The sequence below is a fragment of the Hemitrygon akajei genome, chromosome 3 (assembly GCF_048418815.1).
Source record: "Hemitrygon akajei chromosome 3, sHemAka1.3, whole genome shotgun sequence".
Taxonomy (NCBI): Eukaryota; Metazoa; Chordata; class Chondrichthyes; order Myliobatiformes; family Dasyatidae; genus Hemitrygon; species Hemitrygon akajei.
The window spans coordinates 35848376-35874550 of NC_133126.1; the positions used below are offsets into that span (position 1 = coordinate 35848376).

At 38.4% G+C, this 26175-nt stretch overlaps 1 protein-coding gene across 2 annotated transcripts; it reads right to left on the reverse strand.

Moving 5' to 3' along the window:
• pcnx4 (pecanex 4) lies at nucleotides 1-26170 on the reverse strand. 2 transcript variants are annotated; one of them, XM_073039554.1, is made up of 11 exons: nucleotides 26055-26170; nucleotides 16227-16963; nucleotides 15314-15490; nucleotides 11974-12491; nucleotides 7875-7975; nucleotides 7079-7201; nucleotides 6253-6616; nucleotides 4491-4594; nucleotides 2471-3537; nucleotides 2154-2340; nucleotides 1-1634 (listed from the first exon to the last, which is right to left on the reverse strand). In XM_073039554.1, the coding sequence occupies exons 2-11, from the start codon at nucleotides 16913-16915 to the stop codon at nucleotides 1383-1385; spliced, it is 3582 nt and encodes a 1193-aa protein (XP_072895655.1). In that variant the 5' UTR covers nucleotides 16916-16963; nucleotides 26055-26170; the 3' UTR covers nucleotides 1-1382. The 2 variants fall into 2 exon arrangements, with proteins under 2 accessions (XP_072895655.1, XP_072895656.1); XM_073039555.1 differs by lacking the exon at nucleotides 26055-26170 and adding an exon at nucleotides 24375-24394.
• Between the last annotated feature and the right edge of the window lie 5 nt (nucleotides 26171-26175).

Sequence of the window (26175 nt, forward strand, 5' to 3'; positions counted from 1 at the left end):
TGCTTGTACACATCTTTATTGTAACTTCAATATATACAAATCTACAACTCTTTAACAAATTTGATTTAAAAAGTTATTGCTCATCTCTGAAAAACTGAACTACAATACCAGCATACTATGAAATATTATATTAATTGGACAGTGAAAGGATTTATTAAACAATTCATATTGTGCAACACTTAAAAGGCACTATTAATAATGCTGAAGATTAATTCTTGCGTGTTTGAAAATTTTAAAAACGTTCTTAAACGAATGCATGTTTTCTGGCGCTCTACTAATGCTTTATAATTTTACTGAGTTATTTCATTTTTAGTACATTTCCTTTACAGTGCATATAAGTTCCTTCTGTATTTTATTTTGGCTTGTGATAGTATCAGATGGTGCGGTACCTGTTTGGGAATTTTCAGACTTTTCCTCTCAGATTGTAGATGAATCAGAAAGTGGCAATTATTGAAATAATTAGTACCAATTCACTGTACCAACATTGTACCTGACTAAGAAATAAGTTTATAGAATTAATAAAAATAATTTACAATACTACCCTAAATTCTTGCTTCCAAATAAAAATTCATCAAAAAATTAACAAATACATACATAATTTAATTTCAATGTGCCAGAGGATATTAATATCAGATTTTAACCTCAGTGATATCTCCAAAACTTCATTTAAATTTGTGTCATCTTGAATTAGACTACTTGCCCTGAAACTAAAATGCTCTCATCAAAAACAGAATGGATAAAATATCATTTTTGGTATCAGCAATTTATGGCAAAAGTTTGCTTACTTTTAAAAGAATAAAAAAAGAAAAACTTATCTGTTTTTTTTACAATTCTTATATTTGATGTAATGAGATTTTTGGAAATGAGACATTTAGAATTCTTCAGTCACATGGCTTTAAAAATCTGGCATCACTTCAGAATTTAAAATGTTTGCAGAAAATATACTGAACTGCATTCTACTCTTGAATGAGACTGGCACATGCTGAAATACAGGTTCATAGTTCTTATATTTTCATTTTCTTAATCCAAATATTGGCATACTTTAAGAACACAGAGGGATCGCAGTTGAGCATAATTCAACAGTTCATACTTTCCAGAAGTAGTAGGGCTGCAGTCCTGTTTAATTTTTCAACTACCCTCTGTCATCAACTTCTTTCCAAGTATACACAAATCTATTAAATCTAAACAAAAACTTGGAAGAAAACTAATTTTACAATTACCCTGGCAATAAACTGGATTATTTTTGCATAGCTGACATGTTTCCAAGTAGTGCACTTAATCATATTAGTTCATTTTGAATCTGTACCAAAGTGTGAGGACATTTGATTTTCAATGTTTCTATAGTAATAGCTCAGTTGATTGACCAGTACTATAAATTACATTTAGAATAAAGACACACGAATTGGTGGAGATGAATAGATGGGATAGCCAAGGGGAGGATTAGCTGACTGCACGGTTAAATTTCTCAGTAGCACAGGATGTGCTTGTATGCTGTATCGTTCCTCATCATCGTTTGTGGCATACAGTAGCTCCCAAGACAAGTTGGCCCACTGACCTCTTATTGCTTCTGCATTTAACCGTCCAACATGCAATAACATTTCTTGAAGTGACAGTACACGTCCCGTATACAAGCTCTGCAAAAGGGACATGGTTTTAATACAACCAAGAATTAAAGTTACAAAATTTGTATAACATAAAATCATTTTGGCAATAGATAGAGAAAATGAAACCCATAAGTCCCTACCAATGAACTTCAGAATCAAAGTAGCAAATCCAGGAAGGAACTGTTATGGAGATACAAGAGACTGCTAATGTTTGAATCTGGAGCAAAATATAAACCTGTCTCAGCCTGAAACATCAGCTCTCCCTCTGCCTCCACAGATGGTTGAAGGACTGATATGATTAGATTATCTGATTATTAGATTTTAAAAAAAACAAGCAAATTAATCATTCTCTTAATTTACAGTGCAACCAGTGGATCAATGACATGGCTAATTAATAGTGAACTGGCTGAAGGTTAAATCAGGAGTGTCAATTAAGTGGAGCTACTACTGATTAAGCTTTCAAAAATAATAAAATTCATTGTTTTACAAATAAGCTAATAATAAAAACAATGGTATAAAAATAAAAATCTGCCTTTTTGTGGTACTCACCAGACTGGGGTCATAGCCCAAGGAAAAAAGATATGGTTTCTCCTGTAGTACTGACTGCTGCCACTGGGGCTCTGATACCATTCCAATGAACCAATTCCTATCATACTCTTCCAAGTAATTCACTAATTCAGCAAAACTTTCAACTGGACCAAGACTGGCTTTGTCAAACATCAGCTTGAAGGTATATCTATTAGGAAACAAAATGTTGTACCATTACGCACTCCGCATTTCAGAAACTACACATATCAACATGCAGGTTTACTACAGAATCAATAAATTTGAATGGTAAAACACTTATAATGGAGCATCATAATTACCTGAATGCCTTTAGTGCAAGTGTAAGCAGCTCTGGTTTTTGAGTCAACCAGTCTGAACCCAAAGACCATGGTATATCACCGGAATACAGTTTGAAGACCTGATTGGGGCTTGGGATTGTGGAGTCAGTTCCGAACATTACACCACAACAAGTCATTACCACATGGGAATACATATCCTTCAAAGTTGTATCTCTTATCAGTTCCAAGATAATAGAATGTTTTTCATTACAGTGGAAAACATTCAAAAGACCAAGAACAAATGAATACCAATCCTCAGGGAAGGATTTCAACAGTTCTTGAAGCAGCAGTGGCAAGAACGGCCCTGATAACCAATTCTCTGGCACTTTTAGCTTATGTGAATAAGGAGAACTGAAAACAACAACTGGGCCCACTTCATGGGTGTTTGTCTCCATTAATACACATTTTCCTTTATCAGTTGCAGGAAGTCCATACACTGGTGTTTGTTTTGGTAATTCTTCTTCATTTATATCAGAGGTTAAGCTTTGTGTTTCAAGGCTCCCAGGAATCGATGCTCTAATAGGTTCTGTTGTCCTTTGCTGCATACCTGTAGTGTTTTTAACTAGACATATTTCAGTCTTTTTTCCTACGGACTCTTGTTCAAATATATCGTCATCTGACCAATCAGGAAATATTTCTGAATTTATGCTAAATGAATCCTTATGACCTTTAGAAGATTCTGTTTGCATTGAAGTAACTGTATTTCCTTCTAACCAGGTAGTATTTTGTTGTAGTGGCTGATTGTCTGGAATGTTTTCAGATTTTGATTTATTATTTATGTAATGTAAAAGTACCCATATAAAAACTTTAACAAAATCTTCCTTTAGATGTTTTAAATTTTCCAGAGAGTCAATGATTCCTGTTAATACATTCCGTGCATCAGAATAAACCTGCACTGGTAGTACAGTGGATGGAGTCAAAATGTTGCCAAAATGTTGATTTAAAGAGCAGGGTTTTGCTTGTTCACTTTGTTCAAAGCTCATTTCAAACACTTCATCCACTCGTCGAGCTTCTGCAGTATGGCAAGATGTTTCTTGCAGCTCTAAACCCTGACACAGAAAAACAAACTTGTTAAATATAAAAATCAGTCTGAAAATGGCAATACATACTATCTTACATCTAGAGTTGAACAAACAAAGAAATTAGTATAAACAATGCCAAGGACAAAAATGTGAGTCAAATAAACATCTGATAATAGCTTATCATCATCAATTTTTGGCACCACTGGAAAAGAATATCATTAAGTGTCACAAATCAGATAACAAGAGGGCAGTTAATAAAATATATGCAGTTATTTATTGGTATCTGATTAATCAACCAAACACAGGTCAACCAGAGGTCCACGGACCCTCTTGCTTAATTGCATTTGTCTATGGCATAAAAAAGGTTAGGAATCCCTGCTACAAACTGTTTGCAAGTCAAAAATACAGTTGCAAAGTGGATTCCCATATGGCAGACAACACCCGCAGCCTTGCAGCAGCTGGCAAATCCATCCTGATGGTCTCCCAAATTCTCATTCATGTGTACACAATTTGAGCATTTGTAGGCTGATCTGTAAAGATTAAATTTTGCTACAAAATGATTACCAATACAGTATATCCTACTGTGTTATATGATATAAAAGAATATATTTCACAATGACATGTTCTGTCAGACACTGGAGAGTAGTCTCAAAAAGTACAGTTGTGTTGAGATCAGATTATTGCTGTTCATCAAAACACACATTGCTAGGATGATATGAATTCTTCAGGAATCTAGTGAGTTGTAATATCTCCCAAGAGTACAATTCTCATGCAAGTCTATTATCCTATCCAATATGTCTCATCCCCAATTTTGCGATGTTAACATTCAGTATAACATGAAATGTTACCACTCATTCCACATGACCTTGAATGATGGAATGCAAACTCAGAATCAACATTCTGGAGATATATAGTTTTGTAATTATTTAGAGAACAGCATTATGCAAAACAGTTTTTTTGTTGGGTAATGAAGACAATACCTTAATATTAATGCAGCAGTAACGAAAACCTCTTTCTAAAATTAAGACCCATACTAGACGATCCTGAAAGCGGCACAAGTAATGAGAGCCGGGTGTAGGATTTCCTTAAGATGAAAAGTCAAACAATTGGGTTACACACTTGGAATTTTAAAAAACAAGACAACACAAGGACTTTGTACACAAAGTACACAAGAAAGGAAAAATAACTATGCACTTTGAAAAACTTAACTTTAAAATAGTATCCCTTATAAAATCGGGATACGACAAAGAGAGCTTGGAGAGGTATGCTTCACAGAAGTAGCCTAACAACACCTTCTCAAAGGCAATTAGAATGGGAAAATAAATGCAGGCCTTGACAGCAAAATTACACAGCTTCAGTGTGTATAATGTCTGGTATTATATTTTAACAATGCTAAAAGAAGATAGTAATATTGTTAAATGACTGAATTTGAATCCAGATACACAATTTGAGCTCATTATACACCGCACAAGCTTATTTTTTTAAAATAATGGTATCTTCTTTGAATCTTCAATTCACAACATGTTGCTGCAAACTAGTTAAAGCTAGTTGCAAAGTCTAAAATTAAAGATACAACACTAATAAGAGGAAGTGGAAGGATGGGTTTGTAAGTTTGCTAATGACACAAAGGTTGGGGGTGTTGTGGATAGTGTGAAGGGATGTCAGAGGTTACAGCGAGACATTGACAGGATGCAAAACTGGGCTGAGAAGTGGCAGATGGAGTTCAACCCAGATAAGTGTGAAGTGGTCAAATATGATGGGAGAATATAGAATTAATGGCAAGTCTCTTGGTAGTGTGGATGATCAGAGGGATATTAGGGTCTGAGTCCATAGGACACTCAAAGCTGCTACGCAGGTTGACTCTGTGGTTAAGAAGGCGTACGGTATATTGGCCTTCATCTATCGTGGAAATGAATTTAGGAGCCGAGAGGTAATGTTGCAGCTATATAGGACCCTGGTCAGACCCCACTTGAAGTACCGTGCTCAGTTTTGGTCGCCTCACTACAGGAAGGATGTGAAAACCATAGAAAAGGTGCAGAGGGTATTTACAAGGATGTTGCCTGGATTGGGGAGCATGCCTTATAAAGACAGGTTGACTGAACTCGGCCTTTTCTTCTTGGAGCGACAAAGGATGCGAGATGACCTGATAGAGGTGTATAAGTTGATGAGAGGCATTGATCGTGTGGATAGTCCGAGGCTTTTTCCAAGGGCTGAAATAGTTGCCACAAGAGGGCACAGGTTTAAGGTGCTTGGGAGTAGGTACAGAGGAGATGTCAGGGGTAAGTTGTTTGTTTGTTTGTTTTTTGTTTTTTTTTAAAACGCAGAGAGTGTGTGGAATGGGCTGCCGGCAATGGTGATGGAAGCAGATATGATAGGGTCTTTTAACAGACTTTTGGATAAGTACATGGAGCTTAGAAAAATAGAGGGCTATGGGCAACCCTAGTAATTTCTAAGGTAGGGACATGTTCGGCACAACTTTGTGGGCTGAAGGGCTTGTATTGTGCTGTAGGTTTTCTATGTTTCTATACTCAGATATAAGATTCAGATATATTAAAAAACACAAAGTGATATTGTTTTAGTATTTAGAATATATAAATTGCAGGACATACAAGATTGTTTGGACTTAAGAAGCTAGCTTGGTCTATTAAAATAATTAAAGAGAATCTGAAACATTTAGCATGTTTGGAAACTGAAATACCTATGAACTACCAAGAACAATAATATATAAATGTAATTACTTACTCAAGCTGCCAGCTGAAAATGCTGTACAAAATGCTGCAGCCAGGTTTTGCTTCATATGCTGGTAATATACTGAATCAGGATATATACATGCAGCAGCACCCACAGATCCAGGCCAGCTTTTATTGGGTCGTGGGAATCCCACCAAAAACACTGGAAGTGTAAACAGCGGAAGTAAAGGGGCTGAAAGTGCTGAGGCAAGAGCAATGATTGTCAGCACAACTGGAAACAAAATGATGTTCAAAATGATTATGGTACTGGAAGATTTGCGACGTTGCTTCTTTTCTGTCCAAGAGGAGATAAGTACCGTCAAAGCAAACTTGAATTTGGTAACTGCTTGAAAGAAGCGATCTCGTATAATACCAACCTACAAAATAGAATAGAAAAGCAACTTAAAGGTCTTCAAAAATTCTGATGAGAATATCAGCAAGCAGCATGCAAGTTGTTTCATCCTTGATTACGGAAATTGTGAAGAATAACATGTCAATGTGGAGGCTCGTGGGGTGGTAGGTGAGGACAGGAAGAACTCTATCCCTGTTAAGGCTGTGGGAAGATGGGGTGAATGCGAATGTTCGGGAAATGGAGGAGATGCAGGTGAGAGCAACAACAGAGCACTCTTGCTTTTACAAAGTGTACATTGAAATAAAATCAAAATCACCACTTTCAAATACACTGTACATTTGAAGACTTCTTCACTATCTTGTAAAAACAGAAATTTTCAAACTGTTAATTATAGTCAGCTCTCACTGGATTCAGAATAATTTATGCATATCCAGCTGTCAAGTGGTAAATAATTAACCAGGAAAATGAAAAACTAACAAGTAGTTACCATTAAAAGTTGAATTCCTGTGCCCAAGTTGCTCCACCACACTAAACTTGAATGCAATGTGGCAAGTTGCACAATTGCTATCACAACCACTTCCAAAAGTGCATTCTCCGTATGTTGCCATACCTATTTAAATAGACACATTAAAATAGAGAAAATACTTTAATTATATCAAAATCAGTAACAATTGCTCCCAAGTGTTAAAGCTCATCCCAAGTCATTAAAAAAACTAATGATCCACTGATAACATTGAAGTCTCTTCCCACTTATACTGTGACTTGCATCTTGCATGTCAGCAGCGAATGAGCACAGCTTGCTTTCATTTTGCTTATAGTTCCCCATGTTTTGAACAAAACTTTGGGCTATTGGGAAACAACTGCAAGGCTCAGAAAATGTATGAACAGTTCAAGCTACAATATGCATCTCCAACCATTCAAAATGAAAAATGATTATTGAGATGCAGAATCAAGTCACAAAGAGTGGATTAAAATATTTAATATACAAGTAAAAGGGAAAGGAAAAGACGTTACTGTGAGGTAAGAAACAAAATGACATATCCCCAACAGCCTCGAGAAACAAATCTCTATAATTATTTTTTTAAAGTCAAAAATGTTGTTTAATAATAATGTTGACTTTTCAGGTTGATAAAAATCATTTGCACTTGTATAGCAAGGCTATCTTTACATGTTTTTTGTAGATAGGCAACTTCATAATATCTAGAATTTTAAATTTCAAATCTTTTCACTGACATACAAGGAATTGAATATACTTAATTGCACCAAAGCAGTCCATAACTTACCATGCGAAAAGCTCGTGTGAACCCAATACAAAGGGATGCTGTGTGGAGATACTGTAGTGAAGAATCCACTGAGAGAAAGGCTACCATGGCAAATGGAGAGACTGCAATAACAGACTGTCATTATAATACCTTAATCCACAGCAGTCATCAAAATACCGAATACTTCACAACGTCATGAATATTTTGAAAAGGTTTTGATAATGATCACGTAATTACCAACTCCTAACTTTTGTGCCTTACAGTGTCTATCCTGAAGAATTCTAATACCAGTAATACAAATAATAACCTCGCAAATATATTTTCAGCACACTTAAGACACTGTGAGGTTACAATTACATTATTGAGAACACAGCTAAATCCTCAGAGGGAGCATTTTAAAAGAAAATAATGTTTACTACTGTGCAGTGAAATTAAACAAGTTTTAGTATATGTGAAGTGGAGAAGACCATGAATGTTCAATTGTCACAATACTCAATTCCATTCACATCTCTTCATAATATTAAGTAATCCATCCCTGGATGCGGCAAGACCCAACAAAACAATGGGAGTAGCTTCATTAAGAAAGAGTGCGGCAGTTCAAGAAAGTGGCTCATTGCCACAATCTTGAGGGTAATTAGGAATAGGTTATGAAAAATTACAAAGGGATCTTTATCACTATGTATGTGTGCTAAGGACTGGCAAATGACCTTTAATCTAGATAAATGGTAAGTACCGCATTATAGGATAACAACAGTAGTCGGATGGGGTGGGGTCAGTGGTGACAGGGCAGGTAGGACTTATACAGTAAATTGTCATACCACGGGGAAGGTCATGTAAGAGAGGGATCTAAGGGTGCAAGTGCAGAGTTGGACAGTGATGAAGGTGTTTGGCATGTTGACTTTCATCTGTTAGGGTAATGGGGTATTGAGTATACGAGTTGGGAAGTTGTGTTGCAGATATACAAGACTGGTGAGGCTGCACTTGGAGTACTGAATTCAGCTTTGGTTATCTTCTTATAGGAAAGGAGTTATTAAACAGGAAAGAGTGCAGAAAAGATTTACCAGGATGTTGTCTGGACTTGAGTTACAAGGAGAGACTGAGTAGACTAGGACTTCATTTCCTGAAACAAAGGGGATTGAGTGTTGATAGAAGTATACAAGATCATGAGGGGCACAGACAGGATAAAAGCAAGTAGTCTTTTTACCAGTGGCGGGGGGGGGGGGGGGGGGAGGGGTGCTAAAACAAAAGGACAAGAGATTTTAAAGAGACATCAGTGGCTGCTTTTTCATGCAATGGAAAGTGCATGAAAATGAGCTGAAAGAAATAGTGGTTGATGTGGGAACATTAGCAACATTTAAAACCCAGATAGGAGAGGTTAGAGGCCTTAGGCCAAAGACCTGTTTCCATGTTGTTTGACTTTCGATTCTTAGTGAGGCTAAGCAGTCTATATTTTTTGAGTGTAAAAGAACAAAAGGTGACTTTATTGAGACAAACAAAATCTGGATGGGGCATGACATGAAGATTGGTGGCATTATGAATAATGATTAAAGTCTAAGGCTACAGAAGGGGATAGATTAGATGGAAAGTTGGACAAAATAGTGGCAGATAGAATTTAATCCTGACAAGAAGAGTGAAATGATACATTTTAGTAAGTAAAATTTGAGTAGGACATATATGGTAAACATGAACAAATGTTGATCACCAGGGAGACCTTGGGGGTCTCTGAAAGTGGCAACACAAGTAGATAGGATGGTGAAGAAGACATATGGCATGCTTGCCTTCATTTGTCAGGGCAAAGAATATAAAAGTTGGGATATCATGTTACAACTTTACAAAACATTGATTGGACTGCATTCTAAGTATCAGACTGGAAGAATTTAGTTATGGGGAAATTGGACAGGCTGATTTTGTTTTCCCTGGAGTGAAGACAGATGGGTGACCTGTAGAAATATATAAATTTTAAGGGGTATTGATGGGGTAGATACACTAAATATTTTCTCAAAAGGGGATACAAAAATGATGGAATAGGTTTAAGATGAGAGGAAATGTTATAAATAGAATTTAAAGGAAAAGGTTATAGAAAAAGGATCCAGTGCTCTCCCAGCACAGCCGACAAAAACTCTTCCCAGGCTTCCAGCCACATATAGGTATCGATGACAAAATCCGCCAATCTCCCTGAAGATGGCGAAGTTTGTCATTGAAACATCAGTTAAAAACCGATACCTGCTCCTGGCCAGAAGCCCGAGAAGAGTTTATTCATTGGAAAGGCTATATTTAACTACAATAAAACTGAAGGGTACAGACTTAACACAGTCAAATGGGATTAGTCTAGATGGGCAAAAAGATTTGTATGGTGGCTGGCCAAAAAGTCTATTTCTGTGTTGCAGAACTCTATTACTAAGTAGATGTATTCACAGGTGGGAGAGTCTCAATGAGGGATCACAGTTATAAGGGGTAGATCATTAAAGACAGAGTTGAAAAGATATTTATTTTCACATGTGGTGGTGAACCTCTGGAATCCTCTGTCTCAAGGAGGTGTGGAGCCCAGATCATTAGAAAGTACTTAAAGTGGAGAGGAATCATTTTCTGAAAGAGCAACACACAAAATGCTGGTGGAACGCAGCGGGCCAGGCAGCATCTATAGGGAGAAGCACTGTCGATGTTTCGGGCCGAGACCCGTCGTCAGGACTAACTGAAAGGAAAGATAGTAAGAGATTTGAAAGTAGGAGGGGGAGGGGGAAATGCAAAATGATAGGAGAAGACCGGAGGGGGTGGAGTGAAGCTGAGAGCCAGAAAAGTGATTGGCAAAAGGGATACAGAGCTGGAGAAGGGAAAGGATCATGGGATGGGAGGTCTAGGGAGAAAGAAAGGGGGAGGGGAGCACCAGAGGGAGAAGGAGAACAGGCAGAGTGATGGGCAGAACGAGAGAAAAAAAAAGATGGGAAAAAACTAATATATCAGGGATGGGGTAAGAAGGGGAGGAGGGGCATTAATGGAAGTTAGAGAAGTCAATGTTCATGCCATCAGGTTGGAGGCTACCCAGCCGGTATATAAGGTGTTGTTCCTCCAACCTGAGTGTGGCTTCATCTTGACAGTAGAGGCGGCCATGGATAGACATATCAGAATGGGAATGGGACATGGAATTAAAATGTGTGGCCACTGGGAGATCCTGCTTTCTCTGGTGGACAGAGCTATGCTCTGTAAAGCAGGATCTCCCAGTGACACCTATGCACTATCCTCTGCCAATACACCAGCTGGGTAGCCTCCAACCTGACGGCATGAACATTGACTTCTCTAACTTCTGTTAATGCCCCTCCTCCCCTTCTTACCCCATCCCTGATATATTTAGTTTTTTCCCCCCCTCTTTTTTTTCCTCTCTGCCCATCACTCTGCCTGTTCTCCATCTCCCTCTGGTGCTCCCCTTCCCCTTTCTTTCTCCCTAGGCCTCCCATCCCATGATCCTTTCCCTTCTCCAGCTCTGTAACCCTTTTGCCAATCACCTTCCCGGCTCTCAGCTTCACTTCACCCCCTCTGGTCTTCTCCTATCATTTCCCATTTTCCCCACCCCCTCCTACTTTCAAATTTCTTACTATCTTTCCTTTCAGTTAGCCCTGACGAAGGGTCTCGGCCTGAAATGTCGACAGTGCTTCTCCCTATAGACGCTGCCTGGCCTGCTGCGCTCCACCAGCATTTTGTGTGTGTTGCTTGAATTTCCAGCATCTGCAGATTTCCTCGTGTTTGATTTTCTGAAAGATCAAGGAATTGAGTTGTGGAGAACTGTACAGTAGATGAGGCCAGTACAGATCAGTCATTGTCTATGCTGGCCTCATCTACTCTGCTGTTCAGTTATCAAAGTTAGAAGGGTCAGGTAGACCTTTCCCACTCATATTTTCTTGTGCTCTCCAGTGGCCTGTCCTCAATCCAACCAGTATTATACTGCTTTGTGTCAGTTTTTCCTTAATGTAAATTCACTCAACACCCATTACTTATAAAACAGTGAAAACACATAAATGAAGTGGAAGCACATAAGAATCGAAAAAGCAAAGTAAACAGATAAGCACAGATATAATTTATATGCACCACTATCCACTAAATTTATTACAGTTTTAGGGCAACTTACTGAAATTGCGAAGAATCCTTTGAATTAAGGCAACCTTCATCAACGTTGCTCGTTTTTGCTTAAATACTTCAACAGTTTGTATGCCTTTGGGAAAGAAAGGATTCCGAAATAATCCAAAAATAAATACACCTTGAATCTCCTGGCAAATCTTCCATCCTACTAATGTTACTATTAAGATATAGCTTAAAATGGTCTGTACACTTGATCCAGATGTAGTTAAATTTTTTGCAAAATAATGCAATAATCCAGCTTCAACAAGTATCATTGCAAGAAGACTAATATAAATCAAGATTTCTTTCCAGCCAAACTGCCATCCAATTCGATGATTATAATGTTTAGGATATTCTAAAGAGGCATCAGCTGTCTTGCAGCAGAATCTGAATGAAGTCTCTATCTGACTGAGATCAAGGCTAAGGATAAATCCCATTCCAGTTGTGAAGAGAACTACACCAAGGGAGGTGGGAATAAAGAATGTTGCGATCACCACTGCAGTCGACAGAGTAAATATAACGAACAGCCTGCAGAAATAAGAAGCTGAGATGTAAAATGTATCATAGCAATAGTCAAGGACTAAAATTATTTGTTTCTTAGGAAGCCATTAATTGCATAAATCATGCAATTCTCTTTTAAATACACACCAACAGCAGCTGCTTCTTTGTAATATTGTACAAAAAGAGGAGTGATTAAGGTTTCACAAACTCGAAAATCTGTAGATGCTGGAAATCTAAGCAACACACACAAAATGCTGGAAGAACTCAGCAGACCAGGTAGCAGCTATGGAAAAGAATACAGTCGTCATTTTGGGCTGAGACCCTTGAAGGGTTTCGGCCTGAAACATTGACTGTACTCTTTTCCATAGATGCTGCCTGGCCTGCCGAGTTCCTCGAACATTTTGTGTCTGATTAAGGTTTTCTATTTGATTATTACCCATTTTCATTTTGTTTTTGTTATCATTTACTCCGTTGCTTTCTATCCCATCACCATCCGTCTTTATTGTTCTCTCACCCATTTTCTGCATCTTAAAACCTGGTCATCTCTAACCATTCCCAGTTCTGATGTGGATTATTGACCTGAAACCTTAATTTGTTCTTCTCTCCTATGTCCTGTAGGTTGTAGGTCTGTCTAAACCTACATCCAGCATCTCCAGTTTTTGTTTTAGATATTCAAATTTGAAGGTTTTAAACATACTCCAGGCTATTAAAGATGTTTTTGGGGGATTATGAATAAAAACAGATGAAGGCGACAGTCCCAATGAAGCAGGCTGCTTAGAACTGAAATTAAGAGAAATTCTTTGGTGAACCTTTGTAATTGCCCAGCGAAGAGAACTTTAGGGGCTCATTCATTGATCACAGTCAAAATCTTTGTATCATCATTTGCTGATTAGATACAAAGATTGGAGGTGTAGTGGACAGTGAGGAAGGTTTTCAAAGCTTGCAAAGGGATTTGGACCAGCTGGAAAAATGGGCTGAGAAATGGCATATGGAGTTTAATACAGACAAGTCTGAGGTATTGCACTTTGGAAGGAAAAACCAAGGTAGAACATATAAAGTACATGGTAGGGCACTGAGGAGTGCAGTAGAACACTCCTGTTCTAGGGATCTGGAAATACAGATACAAAATTCCCTAAAAGTGGCATCATAGGTAGATAGGGTAGTAAAGAGAGCTTTTGGTACTTTGGCCTTTATAATTCAAAGTATTGAGTATAGGAGTTGGAATGTTATGGTGAGGTTGTATAAGGCATTGATGAGGCCAAACTTGGAGTATTGTGTGCAGTTTTGGTCACTGAATTACATGAAGGATATTAATAAAGTTGAAAGAGTGCAGAGAAGGTTTACAAGGATGTTGCCGGGACTTGAGAAACTGAGTTACAGAGAAAGGTTGAATAGGTTAGGACTTTATTCCCTGGAGTGTAGAAGAATGAGGGGAGATTTGATAGAGGTATATAAAATTATGATAGGTATAGATAGAGTGAATGCAAGCAGGCTTTTTCCACTGAGGATAGGGGAGAAAAAACCAGAGGACATGGGTTAAGGGTGAAGAGGGAAAAGTTTAAAGGGAAGATGGGGGGGGGGGGGGCTTCTTCACACAGAGAGTTGTGGGAGTGTGGAATGAGCTGCCAGATGAAGTGGTAAATGCAGGCTCACTTTTAACATTTAAGAAAAACTTGGACAGGTACATGGATGTGAGGTGTATGGAGGGATATGATACAGGTGCAGGTCAGTGGGACTAGGCAGAAAAATGGTTTGGCACAGCCAAGAAGGGCCAAAAGGCCTGTTTCTGTGCTGTAATGTTCTACGGTTCTAAAATAAAGACCGATATGTTTAAATTTTCATTTGGAATCCTGGTTTTGAATTTCCCACATTTAAGTAACAAAAAGTGGCCTTAAAAGTGGTTATGGAGGCTCCATTGCACAGGATCAAAAGAAGCTACAGAAGGTTGTAGACTCAGCCAGGCTTCATCACTGGCACAAGCCTCTCCATCGAGGGCATCTTTCAAAGGCAATGCCCAAATAAGGAGGCAACCATTATTAAAAATCCTCATCACCCAGTTCATGCCTTCTTCTCATTACGACCATCAGGGGGATACTGAAGCCTGAAGACCCACACTCAAAGGTTTTAGGGTCGGCTTTTTCCTCTCTGCCAGCAATTTCTGAATTGTCCATGAACACTACCTTGCAATTTCCCTTTTGCACTGTTTATTTTTTATTGTCATTTTTAGGAGTTGCAGTACATATTTTTCACTTAAAGAGTACTGAACTCTTTCTACAGCTGCTGCTTGACTTCCAGCATCCTTTTAAAAAAAAATTTCAATCATAAGAGAGCCTGTTTAAGTCAGTTAGTGAACCACAATGATGAATAAAGTTAATTATCCAGTCAGCTAATAGGGCAAAAGATTCCAACAATTAGCTACTGCATCCCTGGGTTTGAGAGCAGAATAACAATAATTACCTTCCTACCTATGACTCTCTGACTTAATCACAAGTGGTTGCAGTATTACTTGAATAAATTAGTCCACCGACATCGCCAGTGAAGTCGTACACATGAATCTATGAGCAAAGTAGTGAAGTGGCTCAGACAATGTTTTAGTAATACCTCTGAAATTTAAAACCTTCAGTAATGAGAGGGTGCGAGAGAACTTTAGAAACAATAGTACCTTAATGGTGCAGATTCAAGAATTAAAAAATTAGCACGACATATCTCATTATTTTATTTGGGGTGTGTTTGTTAGGTAGTAGCTAAACAACACTGCAAATAAACAGTATCAAATCACAGTACAGGTAGTTTGGAAATTGCCGTGCTACAAAGATGTCTTGTTCCTTTCACAGGATTTCAAATCTTACCTTACATTGGTTGCCATGGGTGAACCTCCAAATATAAATTCCAAGACTTGTTCAAGAACCCATACGATGAGTGCATCCACAGGAGGCAAAATACCAATTGCCCAAAAGACAGGCAGAAATACAAAAATAATGTGTAAAATCTGAGCTGTTTGAAGCAGGATTGGATTTACAGTAAACCTGAAGGGAAACAAAGTCAAATATTGATTCCTAAAATATCCTACAACAAAACAATCTAGCTATAGGATGTCCTTAATCTAAATCCAACATCCAGTTTTGCTTAGTCATGGTTAATTAGAAGATACATATGCCACAAACCAATAGAAAAAGATTTCTATTGTATGAATGGCTATTCTCGTTTAAAAATTCTTAAGTCACATTTTTATTAATAATTGTTTTGCACTTAACACTGCATATTCTGCCTTCCTTAACACTAATGCTTGTGGCATATTTGAAATTTATGCTAGTTGTTACTTGGGAATGTTAACATTCTATTCAGTTTCTGGAGCTGACTGGTGAGTTTCTTCTTCATAACTGCAAAATAAAGACTTGGTATGGAAACACGCCAGCATTCCTCAAACACAAAAAACACTGGAGATTTCGTGATCAAAAGTAAAGATATTTACCAGAAGGTTTTACCTTTCAGTCTCTGCTTAAAAGTTATTCCACTCCTAAACGTAACTCAAACTATTAACATTCCCAAATGCAGTTCTAAAATAGCAATACAAAATATACCCAGATCCTATTTAACATTTGAAATTTACACCTAGTTGATATATCAATTCATGCAGTAGTTATCTCTCATTACAATTAATCCAATTTTTAAAGCATCTAACAATGGAGGTTAACCATTTTTCAATCTTAATTCTTGTACTAAACTCACTACAGTTGCACATTAGGTATGTAGAAAATATACCTGAAAGCCAGATCCACTGCTACAAAGGCAAAAATATAAAGGGGTCTAGTAAGAGCATTGGTTTCATATGTATCTTGTGGTTGGAATGTAGCAGTCTCTACAGCAGTATTTATTATTAATGAATATTCTCCAATGCATACCGTCACCCAACCAAAAATAAAAAGCACAGCAGTTGCTCCTGTGTTGACATATAGTATCATTAGCCTGTTAGGCAATAAATACCATGTTCCAAGGCCACATAGTGCTCCAGCCAGAATGGAGTGAAGAACTGTATTGATAAAATATTTTTTTCCAGGTATGATGAATTTTATTGTTTCGGACCCAGCACAGCTGGAAAAATCAAATTCATCTTCATCTGCCAAAGTATTTTCGGGAGTGAATGTTTCGACAACTACACTCTTCCGTCTCACCCAAAGATTCATGCCTTGAACAATGAAAGCTGCCAGCAACATCAAACCTGCAGCAAGAATTGATGCCCAATAATCTTCCAAAGTACTTAGCTGGTAGAGAACAGTCCCTATACCACCAAAAACCCAAGGTATCAGGAACAAGATGATCTGGTTAACATAGATGTAAGGTGGAGCACAATATCCAAGTTTGAATCGTGGCCCTCCAAGTATTGTCTGTGGAAACCGTTTCCAAAAAAATTCTTGTTTGTAGTCGTTCAGTAGAGGGACATCTGGACCCATTCTGAATTTGTATAATTCTTACATCAGTATTTCCATTGTGTTTCTTATCTAGAAATGTAAGAATTTAACAGTAAATCATCAGAAAAACATGTTTGTAATTATACCTAGAAAACAACCACAAAATATTTTATTACATATTTAGCATCACAAATTTCATTACAACAGGAATGCAATGCAGTGGACAATGTAGATTAATATGACTGGTGAAGGAGGAGACCAGAAAATTGATACTAGGCATTGTAAATGGAACTCACCAAACTTAATTACCACCCACTCAACTTAACAAAAATTTCTACATAAGCAGCAAGCTATCCCATGTAGTTTAAAAGCTGCAAAGCAGATTTTGTTCAGTGTTGTTCATTTGTAATCAAAAACAAAATTTATTCAGCCATTTATAGCACAGCAAATTTCAGGAGTTACATCTAACAAAGTAACGTTTTACACATCCCTCTTAACCACAGCTGGATCAAGGATCCAAGCTTCAGTTTTATTTATTAGTTTTAACTACCATTTTTAAAGAACTTAAGTAGCCATGTGGTTCATTAACCAAAAGCTTTGTTCCAGTTACATTTTTCTCTTCTGCAAAACCAACCCAAAATACATGTATTTAACTGATTTATTTAATGGTCCTCCCTTTTCCCAGATGATTAGTTACAATTATTTATAAAATTATAAAAACTACTTTTATTCCATTTTCCCCAAAGTGCATTTGTAATTTTTGGTAAGACACTCCAAAGGCACAACTATTTTGCTGTTTCCTTCAAAAGAGAGGAACTAGAAAAAGAAAATTGATAAATTTGTTTATCATTGTTACGTGTACCAAGGTATAGTGAAAAATGTCTGGGGAAAAGTGTTTTATAATTTCACTCGAGGTCTAATTCTCATTTCAAGATCATGCTTCTTTGTTGTTTATTCAATTTTAGAGGAAACAGTTTCTCTGCACCTGTCTTCTCAGATAATACGTTCCACGAGAGCATTCAGCACTGAGTACTGAGCATTAAACATAGTCTGTGCAATGTTGGTGTCAGACATGGTTCTATTATTCTCACCCTTGCTAGAAGACTGAGATTCAAACCTCGCTGTAGAAGTGTGGTGTAAGATTAAAGCATGCATTCCAGTGCAGAACTGTGGGAATGCTAAATTATTAAAGAAGCCAGTTTTTGAACAATATTAAACTGAGATGCCCTAAGGTGAGCATTAAAAAGATCCCACAATATCATTTTGATGATCACGGGTGCAGTCCCTACTGTTCTGGGCAGCAATTACTAAAAAATATTGTAGGCAGTTTCTGTAGGTTTATATTAATTAGATGCCACAGTTTACATTACAATATTAATTACACTTTAAAAGTATTTAACTCACTCTTGGGCACCACAGTAGCATGGCAGCTAGTGTGATGCTATTATAGCTTGGGTCCTAGGAGTTCGGAGCTCAATTCTGCATCATCTGTAAGGAGTCTGTACGTCAACCCTGTGGGATATGTGAGTTTTCTCCAGAGCTCCAATTACCTCCCACAGTCCAAAGACATACTAGTTAGTAGGTTAATTGGTTGTTACAAAGTTGTCCTGTGATTAGGCTAGGAGTAAATCGGAGGTTGTTGGGTGGTGCGGTTTCAAGGGTCAGAAGGGCCAATTCCATGCTGTATCTTTAAATAAATAAATAAACTGCACAATGCTTTGGGAACTCCCAAGATCATGAAATATATACATGTCTGTTCCTTTTATCAGCTGACTATAGTCACAAAGATTTGTATTACCATCAAAATACCTCAGTGTTCCCTTTCTATCCCAAAGGAATCAGAAGCAAGTTTAATATCACTGGCGTAATGCAAAATTTGTTATTATGTGGCAGCAGTACATTGCATAAGTAATAAAAATCTATAAATTATAGTAAGCACATATTTAAAAAGTTAAATAAAAGGTGTAAAAAGAGGGAAAAAAAGTAGTAAGGCAGTGCTTATGGGTTCAGTGTCCATTCAGAAATCTGATGGCAGCGGGAAAGAGGCTATTCCTGAATTGTTGAGTGTGTTTCTTCAGGCTCCTGTACCTCCTCCCTTATGGTAGCAATGAGAAGAGGCTGGGTGATGGGCGTCCTTAATGATGGATGCTGCCTTTTTGAGGCATCGCTCCTTGATGCAGGGAAGGCTAGTGCTCATGATAGAGCTGACTGAGTTCACAAATTCTGCAGCTTATTTCAATCCTGTGATGCAACCAGTCAGAATGCTCTACACATTACATCTGTAGAGATTTGCAAGTGTCTTTGGTGATATACCAAATCGCCTTAAATTCCTCATGAAATATAGCTGCTCTCATGCCTTCTTTGTAGCTGCATCAATGTGCTGGGCCCAGGATAGATCCTCAGAGATGTTGACACCAGGAACTTGAACTTGCTCACCCTTTCCACTACTGATCCTTTAATGAGGACTGGTGTGTGAACCCTCATCTTACTCCTTCTCCAGTCTACAATCAATTCTCTGGTCTTACTGACATTTGCTGCAACACCACTCAACCAGCTGATCTCTCTCACTCCTACAGGCCTTCTCATCATCATCTGAAATTCTGCCAACAATAGTTGTATTGTCAGCAAATTTAGAGATGGCATACACCACAGTCATGGGTGTAGAGATTAGAGCAGTGGCCTGGGAACAGATCCTTGAGGTGTGTCAGTGTTCATTATCAGCAAGGTGGAGATATTATTTCTGATCTGCACAGATTGTGGTCTTCTATATTTTAAGTGTTCATACTTTTTTAAAAAAATCCACTAGCTGTGATTATTGTATGTTACGTTACATTTAAATACTGTTGTTCTGTAAAGCAGTAAAGCTGCAATGGCTCTCCTGGAATTAAAAAAATTGACCACAGCAGCCGAGAAATTCCATCAGTCATACCTAGAAGAAATATTCAACTAATACACAAGCAAAAGAACAACTTGTCTGGTTAAAGGCTCCGAGCCATGTTTCTAACTTGGTTTTAGATAACCACTCTTATCTCCCCATCTGCATTTTCAAATTGCAAGGAAAGAAGTTTTTTGGCCAAAATCAGTGCAACAATATTTTAATATCTTGATTAGATGAATTATAGAAAGTAAGCAGACTGCACTAAAAATATGATATCCCAGCACACTTGAGACTCAAGTGGACTAGCATTTTCTCCAGACTGTTGGATGTTAATCCAATTAATAGCCAAACACATCAGTTTGACTTTGTTGAATAATGTTATACAGTTGTATTATAAATGTTATAGTGAATCCAGTGCTTTTAAAGGGAGTGGAAGATATATAAGTATTTTGTATCCCAGCTCCAGTGTAGATCATCTACATTTTGATCCCCAGTGTTCCTGACCTCTGCTCTGGCTACACACTCAAGGCCCCAGCCTTGGGGGCAATCTGGACATCTCCGTTTGGCCGCAACCTTGACTACATTCTACACCACTGGCTCTCTTTTCGGTCAAAGAGTGAGTCTGATGCTGCATGATCAAGACTTGCAAACAATTAGATGCCAGATTTTCAGTTTTGTTGTACTCTGCTTTAGATTGATATACTTGTACAATTGATCTAATTAATCATCAGTAATTCAAATTTTAGCATGCTTGAAAAATGTTGCAGTACATTTTAAAGTTACAAATAAATGACAGCAAAAGAGAATTCCATCAGCTAACATACTAAACAATGAGTATTTAAAAATTAACTTAAATTCCCTATTTGTGGTTTATTTCTTGGCCAGCTGGCAAACAACACTCAAATTTGAATGTATTCTTTACTTTTTGCAATATAATTTCCATGAATATAAAATATAAACTCTCATTAGCAACACTATTATCAAAACAGTACATTAGTTTGAAATGGTTCTGCTGAAAAGCTTCCTCTATCAATTGCCAATTTTCCCTTTCTCCAGCAGGACAAACACAGGTCCACAGCATTTTGCTCAGGAGGATATTCTTCATGTGGACAGTTAACAACACAAAAAAAAAGGATTCATACTATCCCCATCCAATATCCATGCAGACTCAATGAGTCAAATAGACTAATTCTGCTCCTTTGTCTAATAATCTTATCTGCATAATTGAGGTGACATCACTGAATAAGCATACACAAATGAGAATCAAGAACGACTCCAGAATTGCAGCTTCCCTACTTAAGTTTTGTTAGTGATCACACCTGCTAAAAATCCTATAGATATTTGAATATATTTACATAATAACTGAAATACATAACCATTAATCTGAGTGTTTTCTTGTAAACAAGTCATTTATTTAAATTATCATGCCTCTAAACCGACAAATTTACTAATTTATTCAATTTAACTTCCATTTGTTACATGGCACCATAATCAAGTTGACAGCACAACTTTCTCCTCTGAAGACCTCCTCATGCAAACTTTAGACACAAAGCAAAGGGTTCAGACTTGCAATTAAAGTTAAAATCTCAGTTGAATTAATAAATTTTTTCATTGATCAACCATCCAAGACAATTAAGAAAATTGGTACTACCTATAAAGATAGAAAATAAAATACCCAGGGCAAAATTTACACATTCTGTACTAGATAGTAGTTATTCGTCTAACAGTCCTATGGGCCTAATTTCACTGAGGCTATGTGTTATCTAGTTATTCAACGGGGAAATCAGAGAGTGTAGCAACACGTTTTCACTGGCATACAAACTAGTTATCACACCTTCTACATGCGGCCTTGTGTATTTCATTTTTTTTCCTCCAGATAAAAATCAATTTGCAAGACAAGGCTAGACACAAAAACACCAAGTTTCTTTATTTCATTGATTGGAAGTATTAAAAGTAACTCAATTGAAAAATTATGTTCATTGCTTTATATGTAAAAATATGCCAATACATCAGTGTCAGTTTCTTTAATTTAAACAAATAACCTCCAGCTACTGCATTCACCTCCATAATTTCAGTCCATTTTTTCCCAAATAACCCTTCCTGAAATATCTGGGGAAGGAGGTCTTTTAACACAAATCAAACTAATGGATTGTTTTTTGTTTGGTCTTTTGAGAAATAAATTCTATGCCCTGCTCATTAAGAGATGAGATCTAGACAAGAGAAATTATCAGACTACAAAAGGAGAGTGTACATTGAAACTAGGAAGCATTCTAAAAAAAATTTTTCATGGTTTCACTCTTCAGTGTAACACCAATCATAATCCAACAGTTGTCTGAAGAAATGTTCCTACAAGAAAACAGCTCGAGGATTTTGGAAGACATTTTGGGATTTTATGCAAACATAACACTACAAACACTAGCTTTCTTTAGAATTTTAAAATAATTAAAATTTACAGAAATTATCTGATAATACATTCATAGTGAGGACAGAATTATGGATAGGGAGCTCCTGAAAGTGTTCCCTCTAGCAAATGCTGACTGGCTGTCTGTCATTGAAAAGTTCACTTCTGCTCTAGGCTCCCTGACAGATGAACCATATATAGCTTTGGCAGCCTGAAACAAAGAGTCCATATATATCTCAATTATCAGTGGATTGTAGGAACTCTTGCATTTTTCTCCAACCATCTGTTCTGCCAAACATTTTCCATTGGACTTTGGCCTTATATGTGCTTGTTGACGCACTGAGACTTTGCTTGACAGCAGCATGACTTGAAATAGGCTTGGTGGAGCCTTCAATCCAAGAATACTAAGCATTTGTGGAGAAATAACTTCTTGACCTCTCAGTCATTCTCACAGATCCAGCCCCGATGCATTCTGTTACAGAAACCTTTAAGTCCCTTCACAGGTGGTAGTTACAGTGGACTTCAGGGAAAACGAAATGCTGTGGACACTCTCCACAGCACTGGCTGGCAGTTGTCTGTGAGTTGCTGTCTCATTTTATTTATTTATTTTATTTAGAGGTACAATACGGTATCAGGCCCTTCTAGCCCAATGAGTCCACAAGGCTCAATTACACCTATGTACCCAATTAACTAACACATCCGTACATCTTTCTGGAGGAAACCTATGCAGCCACTGGGAACACACACAAACCTCTTACAGACGGTCGCTGGTGCTGTAATAGCATTTCTCTAACTGCTATGCCACCATGCTTCTGTTCTTCTAACATTGATTCTAAGCTGAGTAGATTTTGTGGTGGTCAGTCCAATAATCATTGACACCCATCTTGGCACAGGTAGTGCAGACATTATACATTCTGTCACTTGAATAATAAAGTTGCCTAACAGATATTGGTGTGATGTGGTCATGACAAGATGTGGTTGTTTCTTGTGTGAAACAGATGCTAGTTATGAGCCAAGCATTATACAAGTGGAGTCCAGTGAACCCAGCTTTCCTTACTCCTGCCTTGTCAATCACACTTTGTGAGAGAATTACAGTTTTTCTGATCCTAACACAATCTCCCCCAGAAGGATTAATCTAATGCTGTCTGGGATGCAGGAGATGAATTTTCCAAGTTCCCTGTTGGACTTGACTGTAATTTCAGGATTGAGACAAATGTGCAGATGACCTCAAAAAGCTGGTTTCCCATTACAATGAGTAACAAGACATTCAACTATTTCACTGAGACATCAGCCTTGATCATTCTTGATGGCTAAACCCATCCCTTGGGGGGTAGCATTATCCCTCTGGCCTACCCTTCCAGAAAAAAAAGTATACTTTATTTTTACAACTGGCAACATACTGTCCATAATGTCTCACTCAGAGCCATGGCAGAAATTAGAAGGCGGCATTTTGAGTTTCTGGATTATGAAGCAGTTGGGGCTGTGAATGTCTCCTAACATTCCAGGTCACAAACACGTTTAAAGGTTGACTTGGGACAGACATTGTACACCAGCTACTACACCGAGCACTCTGATTCCTTCCACTGTCTAGTCCGCTCCACTGTCACCCCTGACAGACAAGTGAAAAGGGCCATATGCTTTGGAAGCAGATGATATCCTGACTGAAGATTGGAATGTTGGAGGAGTGGACCTTCAGTCACAAATTCAAGCCTCATCTACAACAAGGAAGTAAAGACCAGGCCAGAGGGTCTTACTATAAAGGTGACTGCGATAAGTATTAATAAAGTCATCACCAGGAACCTCCTCCATCACCACTTCCCAGGAGCAGATTTCTGCTTCCCAATTTACAGTGTTGATTCCATCCATCTAAAGACTGAATGGACATGACCCTCACCACATGGCTACTTCAAGAGAAATGGTGTAAGCAACATTAAATTTTAGACATGATTTTTATTGACTTCACAAATGCCTTTTATACTATCAATCCAGAAGGACTGTGCAGCATCCATCTCAAAGCTACCATATGTAAAATTAATCTCTAGCTTGCAGCAACAGAGTGGGCATCAGTGATGCAGTTAGTAAAGGAGTGCCAAGACCTCAATTCAATCCTGACATCGGGTGCTGCCTGCAAGTTTGACATTCCCCCAGTAATCATATAGGGTTACTCACACATCCCTATTGTCTCACACTCACACAATGTCACTTGTAAGCTCGTGCCTCACCTCTCTATATTGGTTATCTCCTCATTTATACTCTCAATCCTGATGCAGTGTCTCAACGTGAAACATCAGCTGTCCTTTTGCCTCCAGATACTGCCTAAGCTGCTGAGTTTCTCCAGCAGCTTGTATTTTTTTGCTCTAGATCCCCACATCTGCAGTCTCCTGTGTCATCCAAAGCACAGGATCAGAGGCTAAATGCAGGTCAATGTTGACTTCTTCGCCAAAACGTGCAAGAGAACCTTATCCCGCTGCAAAACACTGCCTTCTGAGAATAAAGACACAGCAAACACAGACAATTTTCTGTATCACAGGAGGCACAATAAAATTCACCATAATTTTCAACATGCCAATACAGTCTTTGGCTGTCTGAGGAACAGAGCATAAAGATCAAGGCTGTAACAAAGTTCATGGTCAACTGCACAGCAATGATCCCTGACTTCCTGTAAATTTAGTGACACAGACTACCTAAATCTGGCTCCATCACGCATTGCAGAAATACTACAATACCATGTCCACAAAGTCCTCCCAGTCCAAGTAAACCAATGTCAACATACTTTTCAGGCCAAGGTGTACTGCTCACTTCTTACCTACGGTAGTTGGTCCCAATGAACAGACAGGATCAATCACAACCCTAAAATTAGACTCCTGAAATAAATGCTCTAAGCTCTGACATCAAAGCCGAATACTTGGTGGAAACAGGGAACAAAATTCAAGAATGTTCTCAGTCACCTTGAAAATGTACTACAATTCCCACGGATGCTCATGTCAGCTCAGGAATGGAAAAATGCAAATCACTAGACCATGCAATGGGAGAACATTGTAAAGGAAAGCTGTACACCACCTGCCCTGCACCACACATACGAGCATGTTAAGCTAATAAGCCTTTCCACCCTTTCATACCTGCTCCACCATTTAGCAAGATCATAGCTAACAGTTATCTTACTTCCCTGTTCTGGTCTCTTATCCCTCAGCTCCATCAGTAGTTAAAAATCTCAGTCTTGAACAGTCGTCTCGGATTGCCAATACTACAGCACGAGATCCTTTTTCAAATATCAAAGGCTCAACACCTGAACAATAAACTTATCAACATTTTGAGGACCTCCTGTCCTACTTTTAGAGGAGTTTCTGGGTCCCACATTCGCCTCATCAGCCATTTCAGAACCCACAGAATAGACTGTAAGCAATTCTTCCTTGATCCCAAGCCACTACTTGGTATCTACTTTTTAACACATATCACAACATCCCAAGTAAATACAAAGGGCAACATTATTAAGAAAAGTTTCCTAGTCCTACACCATCATGTGCAAAACATCTTTTAAGCATCGTCACCTTGAAACTTAACAAGTATTTTTTTTCCCCCAACAGGTAGGTACGTTTACGCAGAATTTTCAACCATTCGGAACACAAATCGGCCCGGCGCCTAGAAAACTTGGCAGATTTCACAAATACGTTAAAACGTTACACGCAGGGCGGCTTCATTTCAAGCGGGTTACAAACTTCGCCTGCTCGGATGACAGGAGCGCTGAAGTGCATTTCACCAACAGCCCGTCTGCCCGTAGCAACCAGCGGGCGCTCGCCGTACGGTCCCACGCCCTCTGGGGAACCACAGCCGCCGCCACGGCGAACGGCCACCTCCCCGCTGACAGCAATAAGCCCACCCCGTGCTGCGTTAGTCTGACCCACCGGCTTTCTCCAGATCCGCACCCAGTCTCCGGACGGCGCACTTGGCATGGTGGGACGGCCAACCACCCCGCCGATGGCCATTGCGCCAGGCTGCCCTCCGGCGCACGCGCCTGACCTCCGA

What these genes read in the sequence shown, in the direction of transcription:
- pcnx4 (XM_073039554.1), bottom strand. Translation starts at nt 16,915, where the DNA reads ATGGGTCCAGATGTCCCTCTACTGAACGACTACAAACAAGAATTTTTT. An exon ending in AAGGATTCTTCGCAATTTCA is followed by an intron (nt 7,976 to 11,973) that starts GTAAGTTGCCCT and finishes CTGTTATTGCAG; the next exon opens with TCTCTCCATTTGCCATGGTA. An exon ending in TGGGCTATGACCCCAGTCTG is followed by an intron (nt 1,635 to 2,153) that starts GTGAGTACCACA and finishes TCCCTTTTGCAG; the next exon opens with AGCTTGTATACGGGACGTGT.